This window comes from Polypterus senegalus, chromosome 9, assembly GCF_016835505.1.
Source record: "Polypterus senegalus isolate Bchr_013 chromosome 9, ASM1683550v1, whole genome shotgun sequence".
Lineage (NCBI taxonomy): Eukaryota > Metazoa > Chordata > Cladistia > Polypteriformes > Polypteridae > Polypterus > Polypterus senegalus.
The window spans coordinates 133,556,851-133,579,132 of NC_053162.1; the positions used below are offsets into that span (position 1 = coordinate 133,556,851).

At 37.8% G+C, this 22,282-nt stretch overlaps 1 protein-coding gene across 1 annotated transcript in view; it reads left to right on the plus strand.

Annotated features, from left to right (window-relative positions):
• Nucleotides 1–7,150: 7,150 nt before the first annotated feature.
• Nucleotides 7,151–22,282, plus strand: part of LOC120535826 (junctional adhesion molecule A-like) — a 39,948-nt gene continuing 24,816 nt past the window's right edge. The window contains exon 1 of the mRNA XM_039763931.1: nt 7,151–7,414. Within this exon, the coding sequence (XP_039619865.1) occupies nt 7,351–7,414 (64 nt within the window). The 5' untranslated portion in view covers nt 7,151–7,350. The remainder of the gene's footprint in view (nt 7,415–22,282) is intronic.

A 22,282-nucleotide genomic window follows, 5' to 3' on the forward strand; every position in this document is an offset into this window, starting at 1 on the left:
CAAACTTTTGCATGGAACTGTAGACAGACAAAAATGTATTTGCACCCAAGGAGAAAGAGAGACTTCAGAGAAGCTCAAGAAAAACAGAAAAGTTAATAACAAACCCAACCCCACACCCCAATGTATAAAATGGGTTGTATTGCATACAGGTAAATTAAGACGTTTTCAAGCTGTTTGACCCACAACCATGTCAAAGGTACCTGGAACTTCCTAGTTAGAGCTCTATAGAAATAGTGCAGGATAGCCAGTTCATCAGCCTGGCCGCCTCTCAGCGATACATTCCAGAATTCAAATCCAGGCCCAATGCCTATATCCCTTGAAGTTTGCATATTCTCCTTCATTTGGTTTCTAGCACATCAACAAACATGTAGATGAGGTTAACAACAAACCCTCAGTTAGACCAGTATGACTGTGTGTCCGTTTGAGTTGTGTTAGAAAATCTGCCCTATGAGGTATGGATACTCTGTGCAGGGGAGTGCTGAGCTTGGCACCCAGCATTGGAATATGTGGGTTGCAAAATAAGTGCATCAATAACCTTCTCAAACTGGATTTTGAATAGCAGGGGGGCCTTATCTTAGCAACACTAAGCACACAAAGCTACAACAGGGTCCACTTTAACACACCACTCTCCTGGTAGGTCACACGGGGCCAATTTGGAGTCACTAGTAAACAACCTGCAATGCTATGGAGTCGTGGGCTGAAAATTCAAACAGACACTAGAACAAGGGTGTCGAACTCCAGGCCTGGTGGGCCGCAGTGGCTGCAGGTTTTTATTCTAACCCTATTCCTAATCAGCGAGCAGTTTTCACAGCTAATCAACTCCTTTTCCCTTCATTTTAATGGCCCTGTTTTTAAGGATTCAGTCCTCTGAATTGATTCTTTTCTTCATTAAATGATAGCCAAACAGAAATAAGACATGAAACAAGCCAACAGATGACCAGCTAAATTGGGGCTTCAAATCCAACCAGTTTCTCAACGAGAAGCCAATTCTTCCTATTAACTAAACCCGTTATTTAATTCCATTGTTTGTTGCTGCTCTCATCCAGCCACAGCAGACATTTCCAAATGTTGAGTTTCTGTTTCTTCTAACAACACAGGCAAAATGGTTTGGTGACCTGAGAGATCAGCCTTGCTGAGACCTTCTCCTTTCTTTATTTTCAGATATTGTGTGAGGTGAGCTGGTCATATGTCAGCTCATTATTGTTTGTCTGCTAATTAAGGAAAAAGAAACAAGTAAGGCGACTGAGTCGCGTTAATTAAAACTAAGGCAAAATAAGTTAAGTTGCAGCAAAGACTGGTCACTAATGAAGAAGATGGTTAGAATGAAAACCTGCAGCCACTGCGGCCCTCGATGACCGGAGTTCAACACCCTTGCACTAGAAGAACAATACTGCAGTGGGGCTGACGAGCTGCTTCAGCCTGGGGATGAGTCACAATCACTATGATCTTGCATTCCATCGTGCAAATGAGCAGCGTCTGAGCCAGCTGAAGGGGATCCAATAAAAGCAGTAAGCCAGCTAAATCACAAATCAATTTCAACTTGTGCCTCAGCAGCAAGTAGTCTGTTTAAGGCAGGGGTCCTCAATACATTTTTGGGCTTAATTTTAGTGACCTTGCCTGTTACCATTTAGAACTCTTAATTGCCTATTTTAGATTTTAGCAGCTGTGTTTAAGTTTTAATTGTTGCCCGTTTTCTTAATCAGACATTAGTTAATGATGAGATGCAGATAACCTATAAACCAGCAGCTCTCCAGCTAATGTGTTTACCATGATGTATCTGTGATAACAAATGTTCAGAAATGAATGAGAGGGGAATTGGAAGGACCATTAAGTTTAAATCTATTCTGGTCCACAACACACATGGATAATGTTCTCACAGAAGGAAACTCTAAAGTGCAATTAAAATTGCTCCTGGATGAATGCAAGCAATAACAAGCTAAATAGTTCAATACCAAGTTTCATTATCAGCATGGACTGCTTTCTGATTAGAAAACTAGTTGGAATAAAAACCTGCTGCCACTGCGTCTCTCCAGGACTGTGATTGAGGACCCCTGGTTTAAGGAAAGCAGTCTAGTCAAAAGAGTGATGTACAGACCAAAGAATCCATTTGACACTCAATGGCACCGCTGCCTTAGTGCCAGGAGTGCTATAAAGGTAAGACCTACAGTCCGATTTAGCAAAGTGCAGAGTGCTGCAGAGACCTAAAATGGACTTGCTTGGCACTTCTAATGAGGTGCTATAAAGTCTCAAGACTGAGATTGGTGATCTAAAATGCCATTAGCAGCATTGGTACAGGAAGGAAGATGGCTAACAAAGCACCTTTTCATTCTAGGATGGGTTCTTTGCATATGAAGTTAGTTCTTTGTGCTCTGAAAAATATCCTAATATGTGGATACAACATAAATCTTTAACATCTAGTAGTTGACCTAGCAGAACACTAACAGATTAAGAAAACCCAGACTTAACCCGTGTTATTGTAAGTAGTGAGAGCCCTTTTAAAATCAGAAACCCAAATCTGTTACCATCTGTTCGTGTCTCTTTACGGATCTCAATAATCAAAGGTTCTTTCTGGAATGTTCATGTGGACGGGTCTTTTGGCAACGAAACATTGTTCACCTTTGGCATCACTTTGAAGAACCACTCTGATGCCTTTGTTTTTAAGAGTGTACTCACTGTGCTGCCCTTTCTGTGAAAAAAATAAGTATTTCGCAGCACATTTTGTAATTCAAGTTTGTGCCTGTTTCAATGCAGAATCATTTTAAATCGCTTTAAGTTGTGAGACAATCTACAAAGTGATTTGGTACTAATTCTACTTAATTTGTAATCAGCTGTTTGCTGCCATTTTTACTTAAAAACTGGAAATTGATTTCAAAACCACTAGACAGTACTGTATAAACATCAGCTTGCTTAATATGCAAAACTGAAAACTACCATCATGTGGGCTTTATGATCCAATTACAATGAACAATTATACTGTCTATCATTAACAAGGCAACTTAGCTTCATGTGTTGACCAAGCTTTGGTAAAAAATCGAACCCACGAAACACATGTAACCGCACTGGACCGGGCAACACTGCAGTTTAACAAAGGCATCCATCTTGTCACAAAACAACATGATGTGACTCATTTGTATCTGTGAAGGTCCAACACATGGAATGTTGATGTTTTTCAAATAATGAATCAAATTTAATAATGCAATCGAATATATATTGTACATTGCAGAATATTCTATTGTTATTGTTAACCTTGAAAAAGTAATTGGCTTACAAAAGCAGCACGGGCAAGTAGCTGTGAAAAAGTAGCCAACTTCGGCCTTGTTACTACAATGCAGTCGGTTTTAATTGACCATTTAAAACATTGTTTGTATTAAGGATTTTGAAATTGGCACTAGATGCTTATAGAAGTGATGGTAAAAGAACAAGATGTTTTTGAATTAACAGGAGGCTACAAATATAGGGTGGTCCAGATCTAATTATATCATTTTAATTATGCTGTAACTTATTAAGCTTATTACATAGAAAATGACCCGAAAAATCCCGGACCATCGAGAAGTGTGCGAACTGTGAACATGAAGAATCGTCTTTGCACTGAACTAGAATCATCCCCACATAAATCAAAGTCATCCAGACCATCTGGATCTGCATAATTAGATCTGGACCACCCTGTAGAATGTTTTAAACAGCCTCAATACTGCAAGACATAACTGCATTAATTAATTAATCTTTATCCTCCTAACCTGAAATAATCTTAGTTATTCTGTATTTTAAGATGGAAAAAATCTGATTAGCTGTGATATATTTGGCAAAACAAAATGACTGATGTCAAAGATAAGGTCTAAATTGCTTTAAATTGCTTACTGATTCATTAAACCTAATGTTTAGGCCCACTGAATTAAAATGTGACAGGATATTGTTGAAGTTTGTATCCCCACCAGTTAATTCTATTTCTGTTTCCATCCAGCCATTATCCAAACCTGCTGTATCCTAACTACAGGGTCACAGGGGTCTGCTGGAACCAATCCCAGCCAACACAGGGCGCAAGGCAGGAAACAAACCTTGGGCAGGGCGCCAGCCCACCGCACCATTTCAGTTTATTCTTCAGAATTAATAGTTATCACTCATCCAATACTTTAAAATCAACACTTTCAATTAGGGATAAACTGTAATAGGTGAAATATAATTTGTTCTAATGGAAAAATATAGCTGAGTGCCATCCATATTTGACTAAAAGCACAACTTATATTTTTTATTGTTCTGTTCTTTTCTATTGGTTTCTTCCAGCTTATAAAATAAAAACAGTAATAGTCCAAATATTGAGCCCTGGGGGACACCAGATCAAACTTCAGAATATAATGATGGAGCACCTCCATCATATGCTGAGCTCCAGGGCGTAAGGAAACATTGTGTCTTGAAAGCCTGATCATATAGATTAGGTTCATAAACTCACTGGGCTAATTATTAGGATCACTGGGCAGAGCCTTGCTTTGCTCTCAAAACAGCCTCAGTTCTTCATGGCTTGAATTCCACAAGATGCTGGAAACATTCCTCTGAGATTCCGGTCTGTTGACATTATGGCATTATGCAGTTTCTGCAGATTTATCAGCTACACATTCAAGCTGTGAATTTCACTTTCTACCACATCCCAAAGGTGTTACATTGGATTCAGATCTGGAGACTTAGAAAGCCACTGAAGAACAAAGATTTCATTTTCATGATCACGGAACCAGTTTAGGACTTTTGCTTTGTGACATGTTGCATTATTATACTGCAAGTAGCCATTAGAAGATGGGTAATTTGTGACCATGAAGGCAGGAAACTAGACTGTGACTTTCAAGAGATGAATGATTGATGTGTGTCAAGAAACACCATTACACTACCACCACCAGCATGGACTGTTGACATATGGCAGGTTGGATGCATGGATTCATGCTGTGGACACCAAATTCTGACCCTAACATCAGTGTGCCTCAACAGAAATTGAGATTCATCAGACCAGGCTTTCTGGTTTTGGCTGGCTGGAATGGAACCCAATTTGATTTTCTGGTGTTGTTGCTCATCTGCCTCAAGGTTCAACATATTGTGCATTCAGAGAAGCTTTTCTGCTCACAGTTGTACAGAGTGGTTCTCTAAGTTACTACACCCTTTCTGTCAGCTTGAACGAGTGTGGCCATTCTCCTCAGACCTCTCTCTTCAACAAGGCGCTTCCGTTCACAGAACTGTGACTCACTGGCTGTTTTTTGCACCTTTCTGAGTGAACATGAGAGACCTGAAAATTAACTGAAGCTCCGAACCTGTCCCTGCATGATTTTATACATAGTGCTGTAGCCACACAATTGGCTGATTAGATAATGGCATGGGTAGGCAAGTGTACATGTGCTCCTAATAATTTGCTCAGTGAGTGTATAGACAGGTGGACAGCTCCAATCCTGGAGCACTGTAGTAGCTGCAGGTTTTTGTTCCAACCCAGTTGTTGAATTAGAAGCCAATCCTCACCAATAACAGAACTTACTTAATGTCATGGCTTGTTAGTGTTTTAACTCTACCATGTCAGTTCAATTTTAAATCATAGATTTTTTATCCTTTCTAGTGATACATGTATCATCCAAGTGATTTAAAGCCTAATACGGAGGAGTAATTTTCACTTCTTCACTTTCTCTTCAGTTTTCTTCTGAGTACTTAATTAGACCAAACAGTGAATGAAGAATACACACTGGTGGAAATGGAGACAAGCAAGATGGAGAATTGCTGGTTCCTTTGTCATTTGCATCTTATTGCTAATAAGGAACAGCTAAAGGTTCAAAATCTTATCAAGGGAGAGAACTAAAATGAAGCAGAAAAATGACACTTGAGTAATAAGTGCCTCATCAGCAATGAATAGTTTCTCAGAAAGGAATTGGGTTGGAACAAAAACTTGAAGCCACTGTGACCTTCCAGGACACATGTTGCTCAGCCTTGATTTATTGGGTCTGAGTCTTAAACAGCAAATAAATTAAATTAATTAGAAAAAACTAATTAAGAAAATATAATGAAAGGGTCAGAGTTGAGTCAGTTGACCACTCTTGGTAGAGGCAATGCTTTAGCTGTTAACTGCTCAAAACATTCCCCTTTGATTAAGCTTTTATAATAACACATTCATACTTATGGCATGACTTGATATGAATGGTTGCATATAAAAAAATCTCTCCTTGAACACGTCCGCGAAAAGATCACGCATTTGAGATTAAGGTCGGAAGCAAAAAGGTGAATTTCTAATACCTAGTCATACGTGTAAATATGTTAAAGTCCCTTGAGCCTTCTCTGTTCTCATACAAACAGCAGGTGTTTCTTTTCGTATAAATACAAGGAAATAAGATACGCTACCCTTACACAGAGTTATTAAAAATAAATGAACTTTTCAATACTGCTTTGGTGCTAGTGGATTTGAATCTAATATGCACAAGGCTTAAGACTGCACTAATTGTTGGTACGGTTTACTTTTTTCGCGGAGTAGTAGCATCAGATCACACGCTTTTTGCCATAAAACAAAAACACGCACGTCCCAGTTAAAACCTACACGGGTTGCGTGAACTTTTGGAGGTCATCCCATTACACGGGCAACAGAAGGAGCAAAATTTCTTGTAAAGGAGAAAACAAATCATAACTGCCATTACAATAAGCACAATTATTACACTCAAAACCAAATGTTGTCTTGGCGTTCTTTAGAAGTATATATTGTATTTTGATTTTTAAAATGGGTTTTTGAACTGACGGAGAACTGGAAATTTAAGGTATTTGGTCTATTAACACAGCGAAATCGGGTAACATTTTTGTCGGATTATTTTACTACTAGATACCCCTCAGTGTGACGTACAGCAGGTTTCCCCTTTTCGACGGCAACGGGAATTCATATGTTAGTTGAAGTCTAACTTCGGTGTAAGCAATCAGAAAAATAAAAAATAAATCTTCGTCATCATCCACAGAAGGTCTCGTGGAAATCTGCGACGCCCTCTCTTTTCTCCACCTTTTAATTTAAAGCCTTTTCCTGCTCCACCTCAAAGTCAATTTATTGCAATGCTCTATTTCTCCACCTCGCTACAGGTGAGAGAACCAGCCAATCAGAACGAAGGGGCGTGTTTTACTGCATGACGTATTCACTTATTATCAACCTGATTATTACCTGACTCGCGGAGAAGGGTGTTGGCTACAGAGCTGGTGAAACTGGTGTGACGTGTGCTGGTATCGGTTCACCAGGTTGAAGACCCCCTGGGGGAATAGTAGAGAACAGAAAAAAATAAAAGCGCAGATTTCGACTGAAGTACGTTGTACGAGAGCAGAGTAACAAAGCTTAATAAGAAATCGAATTTAAGAATAATGGATAGAAACCAAGTATGGGTGTTCTTCGTATCGACTTACGTTTGTAGCTTCCTTTTGTTTGGTGAGTAAGCAGTATGCTTAAACTTAAGATTATAACTTTTGCGGTTCACTTTCACTCTTTTTGTTGTAAATAAATGCTCCTTGGATGGTGAACATTTATGGAGACAAGAACTTTTAATAGACGGGCAGCAGTTCCGCTATTGTCCTTCAAAAATGTTAGGTTTCGTAACGTTTGAATTTTGTTCTAAACTCTTCCCATGTGACCATCCGTTATTGTAGCCTCTCCAGGAACACTTGTTCCAAAACAGTCCCCAAGACTGCTGTTTACTCGATTATGTTGACCTCTTTTGCAATTAGCTTTGGACGAAAGCGTCTTCTAAGCAAATGAATATAAAACAAGCACTTTGAAATGCAAATTAACGTTTCGTTGGACTTAATAGTGCATCACAATAATCTAATTAATTGAGATTCGATTGAGCAGGAGAAATAAGTATAATGTCGACGATCCTCGAGATGGTGTACTAGTGATAAGCTTATTTGTCAGGAAACTGCTGTACTGTAGTTGCGTTCAGAGGTGGTGTTCGCGTGTTAGGCCAGAGCGATTCCCGTGAGATTCTTGATGGACGAAAGACAGTTAAGTAGCTTCCAGAAATTAATCCTCGGTGCTCTCCGGGAAGTCTTTAGAGTGGTGTTTGTTATGGTCAGTTTTCAGATTTGTTATTGCAGGTCGAGTGCCTTTTGCACCACAATACTGTATCGTTTCCTTTGTTGTCTCAACAAATCTGTAGTTGCCCTACACAACACAGACTCCATAGGATTGTACTTGACTTAGAACACCCGCTTAATGATGTATCAAACATAGAATGGAACCCCTTTCATGTTGCTTAATCTGCTTTTACTTTTTGTCGATTTCAAGGTTCAGTTGCTCCTTTACATGTTTTATGTGGGAAGAGTATAACCCACCTATTTCCTACTTGATGTGATTATTTAATTAAAACATCTGCAGCTAGATCTTGTAGCTCAGTTGGCTGCTTCACAACAGTGTTCTGAATAGGAAATCCAGAATTGTAAGGGTAACTTTTACATGAGTCCTAATGCCGCATGATTTTAGTTTTACGCAGAACTGCTTAAAGTAAAAAATATTAGCAATCTCAATTCTAAAAGCAGAGTAGAATCTCTTTGTGATGTCCTTTTTAGGTTAGTTGGTGGTTTCCAGTCTGGATCCCTTGTTGCTAGAGCCTTGTGTGTTTCTCACTATGAAAATTAAGCACTCTGCTTGTGTTCCATGGTGGTCTCACTAACCTGTAAATTAGTAATCTGTATTATAAGTGCTTGACATTATTCAAAACAATCTGAAACTTACTGAGTTGGGATAGCCAAGAGGAGTATTTGCTTCATAAAATTTCATAACCTGCTTCCCCTACAAGTTTGCACTGAGGTTAGGGCCTAACGCTACAGCAATGTACAGAATTTGCAGTTGCCCTTGCACAACACGTACTGCAATTGAATATGTGAAACTTTGTCATTTGGGAAATGTTCCCATTGTCGTGGATGTTTTTCTAATTTCTGAATGTAAAAATCTTTTGTTACTCATTAACATATTATGCATGGTTAGGAAAGTTGTCAACTGTTAAACATTAACTAACTATTGAAAAGTAAGGAACCAGCTTTTACATGTGAAGTGGAAACTTGAAAGCATGCAGAAAAATAACAATTAATCCGAATTACCTTGACACGCTATAATTGTCAGAACAAGAATTCTAAAATCGGCTGTATAAATAAGCCTATTTGTAAATTCTCAAAACTTTGCATGAGTTAATACTTGTGGAACGATTTAATATCATAGGTTTTAAAGATACATGGACGTGTGTGTATATATATTTTTTTAAGGTATGTATATATGTAATTCAGGGCACATTCGACCAACAAAGGGCTTCATATGACTACCGGCCTATTTGTCCTGTTAGGTGGTAAGCTATGAATGAACTGGAAAGTAACAGTGGAATTTTTTTTTTTCTTCTAAATACTTTTTTGTATTACATGCTTCATGATTGAAAGAATGTCTGTGAAGTGGCCTGTTACAACATGAAAGCAAATCAAAGACAAAGTTTATCATTATGTAAAGACACATAACATGCTTCTAGTGCATATGTACCCATACATAAAGCTTTTCTTATGCTTTTTTTTTTTTTTTAAATTGTTTCACATCCTTGGCAGAAGCCATTAAATAGAATAAGTTAGCTTACTGTTTCTTTATTGCTATCTTTACAGTCTTGTTAGCTTATTAGCTTTATGCTTTTTCAGTATTGTGCTTTATAACCAGTACCAAACTCTGGTTTTCCCCCACAACAGCCTGTAATCTTTGAAACATGGATTCAACAAAGTCCTTGAAATGTTCCTAAGGTATTTTGATCCATGCTATCACAAATCTGTAACATAGATCCTGCACAAGTTTTTATTTCCTTATTATTTGTTACATTTTTAGCTACACATTTCTGTAACAAACATTCCATTGGGAGTTTTTGAGGAACAGGTCACTTGCATTAATAAGCATCATACCTAATAAAGTGGCCAGTAAGGTGTATGAATTGAATGTGTTAATCCAAGGTCTGAGAGATGTTTATAAAGTTTGGAAAAATTAAATGAGCATACCTTTTTAGAGCCTCGTTGCATATGTTGTTTGTTTGTGGTGTTCTTGTAGCATTTGAATTTTTATTCTGGTTTATTATCTCTTATCCTAACTCAAAGCTTTGTGATTCCTGAATTTGTCTCTGGTTAGTGTTTTAGTGTTCCAATCGCTTTCTTTTTCAATTACTATATGACCTGAGAATGGGGAAATAAGCACTGATGCCACAGAACCTGCTGTAATTTATAATCTGTGAACGGAGAGATGCCTTATGTCTGGGAATTACCAGATTTAGTTTACATCTTAGCAAAGGAAGGAACAGGACTATTGAGATTCTTGGAAGATCAAATACTGAAAAGTTATTTTGCTTCAGAGCAAGATTGCACACATTTGATTTGCTATGTTGCATGTTCCAAAGCCCCACGTGTGCATTTTAACATAACTATGGCTCGTATGATGGATCAAAGGAGAAGGTGTTAAAAAAACGGAAGGTTGATGTCGGAGATCAAGAGACCTGAGATCATCCGGTTTGGACATCAGAAACTAACCTATGAATAACAATAATCACTAGATCAAAAATGGCCCAGGGCTTTAACACTAGAATTACCAGAGCCTACGAAAAAACTCGTAATTCCGTCCCACCTTAAATTGCTTCTTAAATCCCTTTACACCTCTCCGCCAGCGTCCTTTGTCCTCTAAATGTGCTGATAAAGAGAAGCTAGGAGCAGCTGACTATTCCATCAACCCCACCAATTTAGAACGTGCACGAACTTCTCCCAGCTCATGCCTTGATTGAGTATCTGGGAGTGAAGTGGAGTTTTAGAGTGGAAATAATAGATCGTTATTTGGAACACACGCATTTCATGTCTGTTCCGTTTCTACAGGTCAAAAACTGAATAAAACGAAAATCAAGTGACTGTGAGATACGAAGAAGGCAGCTTCGCCAGCGTTTGTGTGTCAGAACCCGGATTGGTGGGGGTGGTTGGCTGGGGGAGCGTTAGTATGCATCGTGGTACACTGCAGAGCTATAGCGCGTCTTTAGTGAAAACAGCCGTGTCAGATGGGGTTGTATTGATTGATTCTGAACGCGACTGAGCGAATGAAAAGTGAATTTAAAAAAAAAAAAAAAAGCTAACCTTCCCAAGGATCATAAATTGCACCGGCTGTTACAGACTGAAATCAAATGTATGCTTTTATTCTAAAATAGTAAGACTAAAAGCAGTTTACTTCTCAAAACGGAGTGGTGCAGGATTGAACTCGCGACCTTTTGATTCCAAGGCGAGAACTGATTCTATTACACCACGGAGGCAGTTATGGATGGGGGGTGGAATAGCCGGCTGCTCCTAGCTTCTCTTTATCAGTACATTTAGAGGACAAAGGACGCTGGCGGAGAGGTGTGAAGGGATTTAAGAAGCAATTTAAGGTGGGACGGAATTACGAGTTTTTTCGTATGCTCTGGTAATTCTAGTGTTAACCCCTTGACACTTCTGATTTTTCTAAGACTGTTTATATTCAGATTTTGCTACAGTGCCTGTCATATTTTGGACAAAGGCACATTTTTCCTTGTTTATGCCTCTGCTGCATAGTTTAATTACAAATAAAACCCCATAGTGTTTGGTATATAGCAATGGTAGGTATTGTAAAGCCTTCATATTTAGTACTTTGTTTCATATCTCTTGCATGCAATGACTGTTTGAAGTCTGTGATTCATAGACATCACCAGCTGCTGAGTATCTTCTGTGGTGATGCTCTGCCAAGCCTCTAGTGGAGCCATCTTCAGCTCCTGTATGTTTCTGGGGCTTGTCCCCTTAAGTTCACTCTTCAGCATATGGAAAACTTGCTCAAATGGTTTAAATGGCTTGTCCATTCAAGAATTTTTCCATTTTTTAGCAATGGAAAAACTCCTGTGCTGCCTTGACATGTTTGGGATCATTATCTATCTTGTTGAATGGTGAAATGCCATTCGGTGTGCTTGGAGGTATATGCTGGAATTTTAGCAGATCCCATGTTTCTGTACACTTCAGAATTCATTGTGTACGTCTACCATCCGCAGTTGCATTATTAGTGAGGTGTGGCAGCCATTCGTGCCCAAGCCATAATGCCACCAACACCATATTTAACAGATGAGGTTGTATGCTTTGGATCTTGGTCAGTTCCTTTTTATCTCCACACTTTGCTCTTTCCATCACTATGCAGGTTCATCCTTGTCTTATCTGTCCAAGAGACCTCTTGCAAGATTCTGCTGGCTCTTAAGTACTTTTTTTCCACAAACTGTAATCTGGCCATCCTGATTTTGTAACTAACAAGTGGTTTGTTTCTTGTCCTTGTATTTCTGTTCATGAACTCTTCTGCCGATAGTAGTCTCTGATACATGCACATCTGTATCTTGAAGACTGTTTTTGATCTTTCATAGGCCTTTGGGGCTTTTACTTAGTACATAGTAAGGATTCTTCTGTCATCCGCAATGGAGATCTTCTTTGGTCCACCAGTCCATTTGCAATGAGTGAGCTCAGGAATGTGTGGTTTTTTTTTCTTTCTTAATGATATTCCAGGCAGTTGATTCATGTTATCCTAACGTTTTCCTGATGTCTCTAATGACTTTATTTTTCCTTTTCAGCCTCATAATTGCTTCTTTGACTTTCATTTTCACAGCTCTTGTCCTCATGTTGAACAATTGCAGCAACAGACTCCAAAGGTAGTCTGTAGGTAGAAGCAAGCCTAGGTATCTTTTTATGCCTGCATTAATAATTCGGCAATAATTCAAATGTTATGATGCCCAGAAACCGGGGACAATGCATACAAAGTGGTGTCATTTCTACATGGTGTGACCAAAATGTATGCAAATAGGCTTAAATGAAAGCCTGCAGTATGCACTTTAATCATGTCTTAATTGTTTGATTTGTAATTTTAGACAGTGGAGCAGAGAAGTAGGATGAGGAAAAATGTCTGTTTCAGACATTACGGAGTGCACTGTATCTTTTATTTTGTTTTCTTGTATTTGGTATTGTTTTGTTAATAAATACCACATTGTTTTATATTGTCTATACTTTCTTTTATCTTTATCTAGGGTGATTCAAAATAAAATGTTACCAAGGGTGAGTTAGATGGATGTGTTTCACAAGGTTTATCAAGGCTATTGAGGTTGTTCCTCAATAATTGGAACAACTGCAGTAAAAGCAAAACTGAGGTAGGTTAGTAAGAGGCACACCACCAAAAGAGTTGTACTTGTATCTGTGTCACACCGACCCCTCCATGTTTGTTAGAGCTGGTGATAGGAAATCTCATTAGAGAGTCGTAAGTAGAATATTTGTGTTACTGGCAATTGGCAACACCCAAGACTTTGTCTGGACATGGATGTATTTGTGTGAGTGACTCTTCAAGTTTTTCCAGTTTTTCAAAAGAAAGCAGGTGTAGCAAGTTGGTATTGCTGGCTGCTATATCTTGATTTTTATGAAGACTGCTATTAAATGAAGACCGTGACCCTGATTTATTAAATGTTCTTGGAAGGCTTCAGTGACAGTCTAGTTTTGTGGAAAGCTACTGTATACCAATTTTGCACTCCATCTGTGCTTTTGTCCTCCCTACTTTCTCAGTCAAACAGTATGTGGAAAGAGTTGCTTGTGCGTCACTTGGTTAAGTGAGTAACATGCTGAATAGTCAAAGTACTATCTTCAGTTTAGCTTGAAACATTTAACTTTTTTTTTTTTTATAAACTGGTTTAAGCTGGATAGGGTTTTTTTTTTATTTTAGGATAAAGGACAAACCAGCTTAAGGTGTTCATTTGCTGCAAACAGATTACAATACCAGTATTTTGTTAAGTGTGCACCTTTTATTTTATCTGGCTGGCCTCCAGCAGACTTCAGAAATAATGTGTACTAAGTGTCTTTTGAAAACAAATCAATAGAGACTGGCTTATCTTTTATTATAGTTAATAGTAGAAATTAAGTATCTGTTTAAAAAAAAAAAAAAATCACTAGTTGTATTTATTCATATCACAACTATAACCAAGACTAAATATAAAATCCTGTATTTGACCCCTTGAATGAATTCTCATATTATTAATAACTTTGCTTTTCTAGATGTGTGTGTACCTTAGAAGCTGCTCCTTTTATTGCATTTATAATTTTAATTTCTGTTACCTATGAGTACCTTTTTACTGTGCCATTGATTTAGGGCTTGGTTTTTAACTGGATACTTTTTTAGCTGTATACAGTATGCTGAGCACCTATTTGCTTTATATTCCCTGCATAACTATTCACTGATGCCATACCACCTATGAGTTAAGTGCCTGTTTTATTTCTCTCCTTTTAAATAAACTAGTGCTATGCGTTCTCTGCTCAACATATTATTTGGTAAGACTACTTAAAAACTGATTTTTGTTTATAGCCAATTTCTGCCTGCTTAATAAAAGATGACACTTTAAAGAGAAGCAGATGTTAAATTTCCCATACATTCTTTACTTGAGCTGTGTGGCGTGTTTTTATGTATTTATTTTTGCAAAAAAAAAAAAACCTTCTGGATTGCAGCCGTGATGACGGAGCCCAGGGATGGCCATTGTTTGTGGATTTGTGTTTTGTAATGCATCCATGTTTCAAATGAAAGATTACTTTTCAAATACATTTAACAGTCAGAGCAGTTTGAATTGGGGTTAATACCAGCAAATGTTTTATTACCACGTTTACATTTGGAAAATTAATGGAGAAACTGAAAAGTTGGTATTAATTAAAACAAAAGAAAACATTCTTCAGTAAAATTTACACCAAATAGACACAGAAATGAGCAATTAAGGTTTGTTTTAATTGATATTACACTAAGATACTATCTCTTCTTTAAAATATACTTAGAAACTGTCACTTCTAGTGTTGCATTCAAAGGAATGACCATTGAATTTGTTTTTGGGCTTTTCTAACTTTTTCTTTTGTTGGTGCTGTAATGAAGATAAAGACATGTGAGCAACACATGTGGCACACTAACTCGGAGAGTAGTTACACAAACTCTGCATCATGATCAGAGACTGCTGCAGACAACTGTGTGAAAAATCAAGAAGTAATGAACAGAATTTTGTTATCACCCATGACTATTACGGCATGGCTCTTATAGTCTGCTTCCAAATTTCATCACAGAGGAAGTTTAGCTAGGACTTGTGTGCTTTGCTGGTATTTGGCACAGTGGATTTAATTTAACTATGCATGGCTAGCAAACCATTTATTTCAAATATACTGTAAAATTACTTGTGGAAATTGTTCTACAGATGTTAAGGGGAAGCTTTATCACAGACCAATTTCATTTTATGAGCACATATTGAAAAAGCAGTATAGAGTTTCAGATGTCCTACAAAAACATTTTTAAAGTATTATTACAGGTTGTACTTCTTGGGTTTATTGAGAAGACTGCATCTTTGAGCATCCGTGAGTGCATTGAAGTCCAGTATAATTCTTGATGTTGTTATTCGCTGTACAGCAGACTGTCAGAGTGCAACACTGTAAGTTCAGTTTGTATCTCACTTGGGGTGCTGTCCACATCATATGTAAAAGGAGAGGAGATGGTGAACATTTTCAGTTTCTACTGCTTTTAGGTCTTCAAATCACCTGGAAAACTCCCCATGCAGTGCCCAGAACATGGCTGCATATTGGCTGATAGATTCCTCCCTCTCAGTGGGGGAAGATGTGTCATTGTGTTCCTCTGTACTTATTGAGAGAGAGAAGCAGCAGCTTCTCCATGAAAGCCTTGTCAAAGGCTGTGCATATCATGTGCAAAAAAGACCTTTGCCTTGCAATTTTGTATTCAGTTCATTAAGTACATTCACATCAACAGCAAATCCTAAATCTGTTAGACCCTCAGTGTTGCTTAGTTCAAGGATGAGTCTTCCACCATTTTACAAATCTCCTGGATCTCTGATTTCAGATCCCAGACCTGTTTGAGCATTTTGCTGACAGCCATGTGGTAGCCCACACCAGTGTGATCAGTCTCCTGCTCCTTAAAGTATAGCAGACTGTCTGATTTAACGCCTTGATGAAATTGACATCATTTGTTACAATATTAACCACATGATTAATTTTCAGCACTAATTGACTGACCTAGCACATCTTGAATAATATAATGTAAATATTTTTTTGGGCTGGGTTAATCTCTGCCTCTTTGCCCTGAATACTTTAAAAAATTAAAGTCTAACATTTTAACTGTCAGATTAGATTTACCACTGTATCCTGACCTTTGCACCTTTTTTAATATGGTGAGATATTTGAACAACTTAAGTTAGCTAGTTACACAGCCATGATGTACTGAAATGCCTTGTCTTGTCACCAGGAAAACAGATGCACTAGTTCATAAGAAGAGGTTTCACTGACAAGTATTGGAGAAAATCTTTTAATGACACTTTAGCATCTTGGGCTTGTGTCTTTCTAATTGTTTTAAGAGAAAAGCCAAGCAAAATGACACCTTTTATTGGCTAACTAAAAAGATTACAATATGCAAGCTTTCGAGGCAACTCAGGCCCCTTCTTCAGGCAAGATGTAATTGTTTTAAATAAGCAAGCATTGTTTTCAAGAGAAGCAGCTGTGCTCAGCCTGCCCTTAAAAGGGTGCCCATAGATAAGCAATATAACAAAGGAGCTTTATACTGTCCTTTTGTTTTTAAAAGAATACAGACACTTCTGTCGGAAGCAGCCCCTGGCCTTGAGTCTCAACTACTAGAATATATTAATTATTCATGTTTAACCTGTTTTACCTGATTTAAATAAATGTACATGCCTGTAATGTGTCTGCTGTCAGCTATATGCTAAATATGCTCTTTTATGCTCATATCAATAAGCGCTTTGTCTGAATAAAGAATTATTGGCACATGTGTAATTACAGTGCAAGTAAACACATTTTGATTACTGTGTTCTTGAGACTATTTTTTTTTTTTTTTAACACTTAATCCACTCAATCCAAGAATAGCTGTGCTAGGTAATACTTTGAGGTGGCCACCTCCAAAACTTATGGTGATTCAATATCCAAGTCAGGAAAAAATCCTCTCTCTGGTCTTAGTTTGCTCCTGTTACATTCATTATACAGTTTAGTGTTTTTGTTTTGCTCCTTCTCTCTTTCCTTTTCATGCTCCCCATTTTAACTGTAGGTTGGCATTGATCACCATGACAATCTCCAGAAATCTTCACAACCAGACTTCCCACTTACTGGACCTCACTATTGTAGTCTGCAAAAAGTGCATGGTGGTTTTTATACATGCGTGACCTAAGACAGCCTTTACATTTAGGACTACACCAGAGAGACGGAAGACAAACCAGTAAAATGCATTATTTGCCAGCACTACAAGTTTAATAGTCAGCCTCTTTGTGTTTCCTACACAACCATTAATTTTTGGATATGTTGTTTTTATACTTGTATAACAAATCGTCTTAACTCGGTGTTATTGGTAAGAGCGTCAATATGGATGCAGTTTTAACACTTTTTCCTTGAGACTATGCAATGTCCATTTGTGTTTAAATAAATTTACAAATTCAAAACTAGGCAAATTGGTTATGTATGTGCTGTGTGTGTGGTGTTTTTTTTTTTATTTATTAATTTTATTACAATCAATACATAGCAATCAAGTTTTACAAAAAAAAAAGAATTATGCTAAGAACAGATCGATCCCCACCCTTGAGAGAGAGAGCAAGCCAAACGGTGTAAAATTTAAGGCTTTTAAAAATACCTAAATCAACAAATTCTCTGTGCTTTATAAAATCATTTCAAAATATTACTGATTAGATCCTGCCATGTTTTGAAAAAAGTCTGCACAGATCCTCTAACTGAGTATTTGATTTTTTCCAATTTTAAATAATATAACACATCAGTTTCCCACTGACTTAAAAGAGGAGAGTTTGGGTTCTTCCAGTTTATCAGAATAAGTCTGCGTGCCAACAGTGTAGTGAATGCAATCACAGTTTGTTTGTCTTTCTCCACTTTAAGACCCTCTGGAAGACCCCCAAACACAGCTGTTAATGGGTTAGGAGGGATTGTGAGTCCAAGACTGTCTGAGAGGTAATTAAAATTTTTGTCCAGAATAATGTTAATTTGGAGCAGGCCCAGAACATGTGACCTAGTGAGGCTGGGGCCCGGCTGCAACGCTCGCAGGCCGGATCATGCCCTGGAAACATTTTGAGAGTTTTAGTCGAGACAGATGTGCTCGATATATAATTTTGAGTTGTATAATTGTATGCTTTGCATATGGAGCTTGAGTGAATTCTCTGCATTGCTACTTTCCATTCCCTGATATATTAATTGAGAGGTCATTTTCCCAGTGTCCTCTTGGATCTTTGAAAGGAAGGGATTGTAAAAGGATTTTATATATTGTAGAGATGGAGTCTAACTCCTTGAAATTGAGCAATAATTTTTCCAGCGTGGATGAGGGTGCAAGATGAGGAAAATCTGGAAGGTTCTGTTTAACAAAGTTCCTGATTTGAAGATAGTGAAAGAAATTTGTAGCTGGAATGTTAAATTTGGAATGTAATTGTTCATAGGATGCAAAGACGTTGTCTATATAAAGGTCTCTAAGCAAGTTAATTCCAAATTTTTTCCAGATATTAAAACTGCATATGTTTGTGAGGGTTGAAAGAGGTGGTTCTTTTGCAGGTGCCACAGAAAGAAGCTTCTCCGTCTTAAAATGCTTTCTACATTGGTTCCAGATTCTAAGTGAGTGGAGCACAATTGGGTTATTAGTGTATTGCCGATAACGTGTGTTTATTGGAGCACAAAGCAAGGAATACAAAGAAGTACTGCAGGATTTTACTTCTATTGCGGTCCATGCCTGTGTATGTTCTTCTATTTGTGTCCAGGTTCTTATCGACTGTATATTTGCCCCAGTAATAAAACTGGAAGTTAGGTAGAGCCATGCCGCCTTCTGCCTTTTGTCTTTGTAGGGTCGCTCTTTGATGCGTGGATGTTTAGAATTCCAAATAAATGAGGTTATTGTTGAATCTAATTGCTTAAAGAACGATTTATTAATGTATATTGGTATGTTTTGAAATAAAAAGGAGCTTAGGAAGAATATTCATCTTAACAGTGTTAATTCTTCCAGCTAGTGTGAGATGAAGGGTTGACCATCTATGCAAGTCTTGTTTAATTTTTTCCATACAGACGACGAAATTTTGTTGATAAAGAGCTTTATGTTTACTTGTGATGTTTACCCCGAGGTATTTAAACTGTTCTGCAATGATAAAAGGAAGGGTGTCTAATCTAATATTATATGCTTGCGAATTCACGGAAAGAGTACACTTTTATTCAGATTAATTCTGAGACCAGAGAGCTTTTGAAATTCTGTGAGTGCTGCTAAGACTGCAGGCACAGAATTTTCTGGGTCCGATATATACAGTACCATGTCATCTGCATATAATGAGATTTTCTGTTCCAGTCCTTCTCTGCTAATCCCCTTTATCTGATCAGTATTTCGACAATGTATTGCCAGTGGTTCAATGGCAATTGCAAACAGCAGTGGTGACAAAGGGCATCCTTGTCTTGTGCCACGGTCTAGTTTAAAGTAGTCTGAGCAAATGTTATTGATGCAAACTGAAGCTTCTGGGTTAGTATACAGTAATTTAATCCATGCACAAATGTTCGGGCCAAACCCAAACTTCTCCAAAATAGTAAAAGGTATTTCCATTCAATCATGTCGAATGCTTTTTCTGCATCCAATGATAATAATATTTCTGGGGTGTTTGATTTAGTTGGTGAGTATATTACATTAAACAGGCGTCAAGATTTGAAGATAAGTGTCGGCCCCTAATAAATCCAGTTTGGTCTTGTGATATTATTGAGGGAGCACTTTCTCCATCCTTCTAGCTATGATTTTAGAGAGTATTTTAACGTCGTTATTCAGAAGTGAAATTGGTCTGTATGATGCACATTGTAATAAGTCCTTATTTTGTTTTGGAAAGACAGTGATTAGTGCTTGGCGAAAGGTTTGTGGAAGAGATTGGTTATCTCTGGCTTCTGTAAATGTTGCTAATAGGAGGGAGCTAGCTGAGCGGAGAATTTCTTGTAAAACTCTGCAGGGTAGCCATCAGGGCCTGCTGCTTTTCCACCTTGGAGTGACTTTATAGCATCCAGTAATTCTGATAATGACAGAGGTTTATCGAGCTCCTCCACACTAATAGCGTCAATTTGTGGTATCTGTAATTTATCCAGAAATGCATTAGATTGTATATTGTCTTCTTTAAACTCAGTAGTATATAGGGATTTATAGTAGTCTCTAAAAGTGTACATTATATTTTTGTGTTCGATGATTTTATCTCCATTCGTGTTAGTAATTACCGAGATTGCGTTGCGCACTTCTTGCTTGTGAATTTGTTGCGCTAAAAGCTTATTAGCTTTCTCCATGTTCATAATAATGATGTCTGGATTTGTAAATTAGTTGTTCGGTTTCTTTAGTTGTCAAGAGGTTTAATTCTGAATGTAGAGCCTGCCTCCTCTTATGTAGAGTCTCGCTTGGTAGTCTGGCATGTTCTTCATCTATTTTAGTAATTTCGCTTTTTATCTCTGCTACTTTCTTCGCTCGGATTTATTTCTGTGGGAAAGATATGAGATAATCTGTCCTCTTAAGAAGGCCTTAAGAGTTTCCCAGAGTATTCCTGCAGAGATCTCAGGGGATGTATTTGTCTCTAGAAAGAATTCAATTTGTTTGGATATAAATTCAGTACAATTCTCGTCAGCTAATAGAAGCGGATTGAGACGCCATCTGCGGGTGAGTGTATGGGGCTTAGTAATTTCAGCTCCAAGATCATCGGAGCATGGTCTGAAATAACAATAGCATCGTATTTACAAGATTTAATCTTAGGCAAGAAGTTATTATCTATAAAGAAGTAATCAATCCTTGAGTAGCAATGATGTACTGGTGAGTAGAAAGAATATGTTCTTGAATTTGGGTTTAAAAAACCTCCAGGGATCTGATAAGTTGTGATCAGTTATAAACTTTGTAATTATCTTTGCGGTGTTAGTTGCGTTCCCCTGTGGAGGAAGTCTTATCTAAAAGTGGATTTAGAACACAATTAAAGTCCCCAGCCATTATAAGTTTATGAGTGTTCAGATTGGGAATGGATGCAAATAAATTTTGTATAAATTCCTTATCATCAACATTAGGTGCATAAACATTTATCAAAATCATTTTACAGTTAGATAAGTCTCCCATGACCATCACATATCTCCCTTCAGGATCCAATACTACATCTGATGCTACAAATGGTACTGTTCTATGTATGAGAATTCCCACCCCTCTAGTTTTCTTTGTAAAACTAGAATGGAACATTTGGCCAGTCCAGTCTTTTTGCAGCCGGAACTGATCCTTACTTAGTAAGTGGGTTTCCTGTAAAAATACTATTTTAGCATTTAGACCTGTTAGGTGAGAAAGTACTTTCTTTCTCTTTAATTCGTGATTCAGGCCTTTAACATTCCAGCTTACGAAGTTAACTGTCCCATCATGGAGACACTGATTCTGAGTTTTTGGTGTCATATTATAGTCTTAACTGGAAGTGAAATAGTTTAGGTCTTAATTTCCTATTCCCCCAAGAGTTGTTGCCATGCAGCTTATTATTACGTTGATAGTTATAATTATAAAGATTGAGATGATAGATTAGATATAGATCAAGCCTGCTCTCTTTCTCTTCCCCCCTTAACCCCCCACCCTCCCTTTTTGGTGTGGTGTGTTTTTTTTATATAAACATGCTGAAGTCTGGAGCAGCTGCCTTAACTGTCTTCTTCCTGTTTTGATGTACACACATACCTGGGAGACCGTAAATGACCTGGTGAAGGAAGAAACCTTTTTTTTTTTTTAAATTTATAAATCTGTGGGGAAAATGCTTCAATGTCCTTAAACATTGGATGCCAGATTGTTTATGACTCCAAGCCTTAATAGGAGGTAAAGTTTTTAGATACAGGGTCCAAAGCTGAGGAATGGCCTGCTACTGTAAGAGACAACCCTTCAGTCTCGGCTTTTAAATCCCAGCTGACTCACTTCAGTTTATCATACCCTGAGTAGAGCTGCTGATTAGCTGTGCATACTGCATTTCTTTGGTTTGTCATTAGTTTTAAAATAGGAGTAATATGCTATGTATAAACTGTTACTAACGCTTGCATACTCTCTTTCCTTGATACTCGCATGTGGCTCTTGGTGCCAATTCTCTTCTGCCTATGGAAAGGTCCTCTCTGATAAAGGAGCACTGGGCAGTTTTCAGTATACACAGCATAATGGATGCTGTTCACAGCACTCCACCTCCACAGTTTCCCGTTTAAACACACTGGAATGGTGTGTGTTTTTAACTAAGCCTCTTTG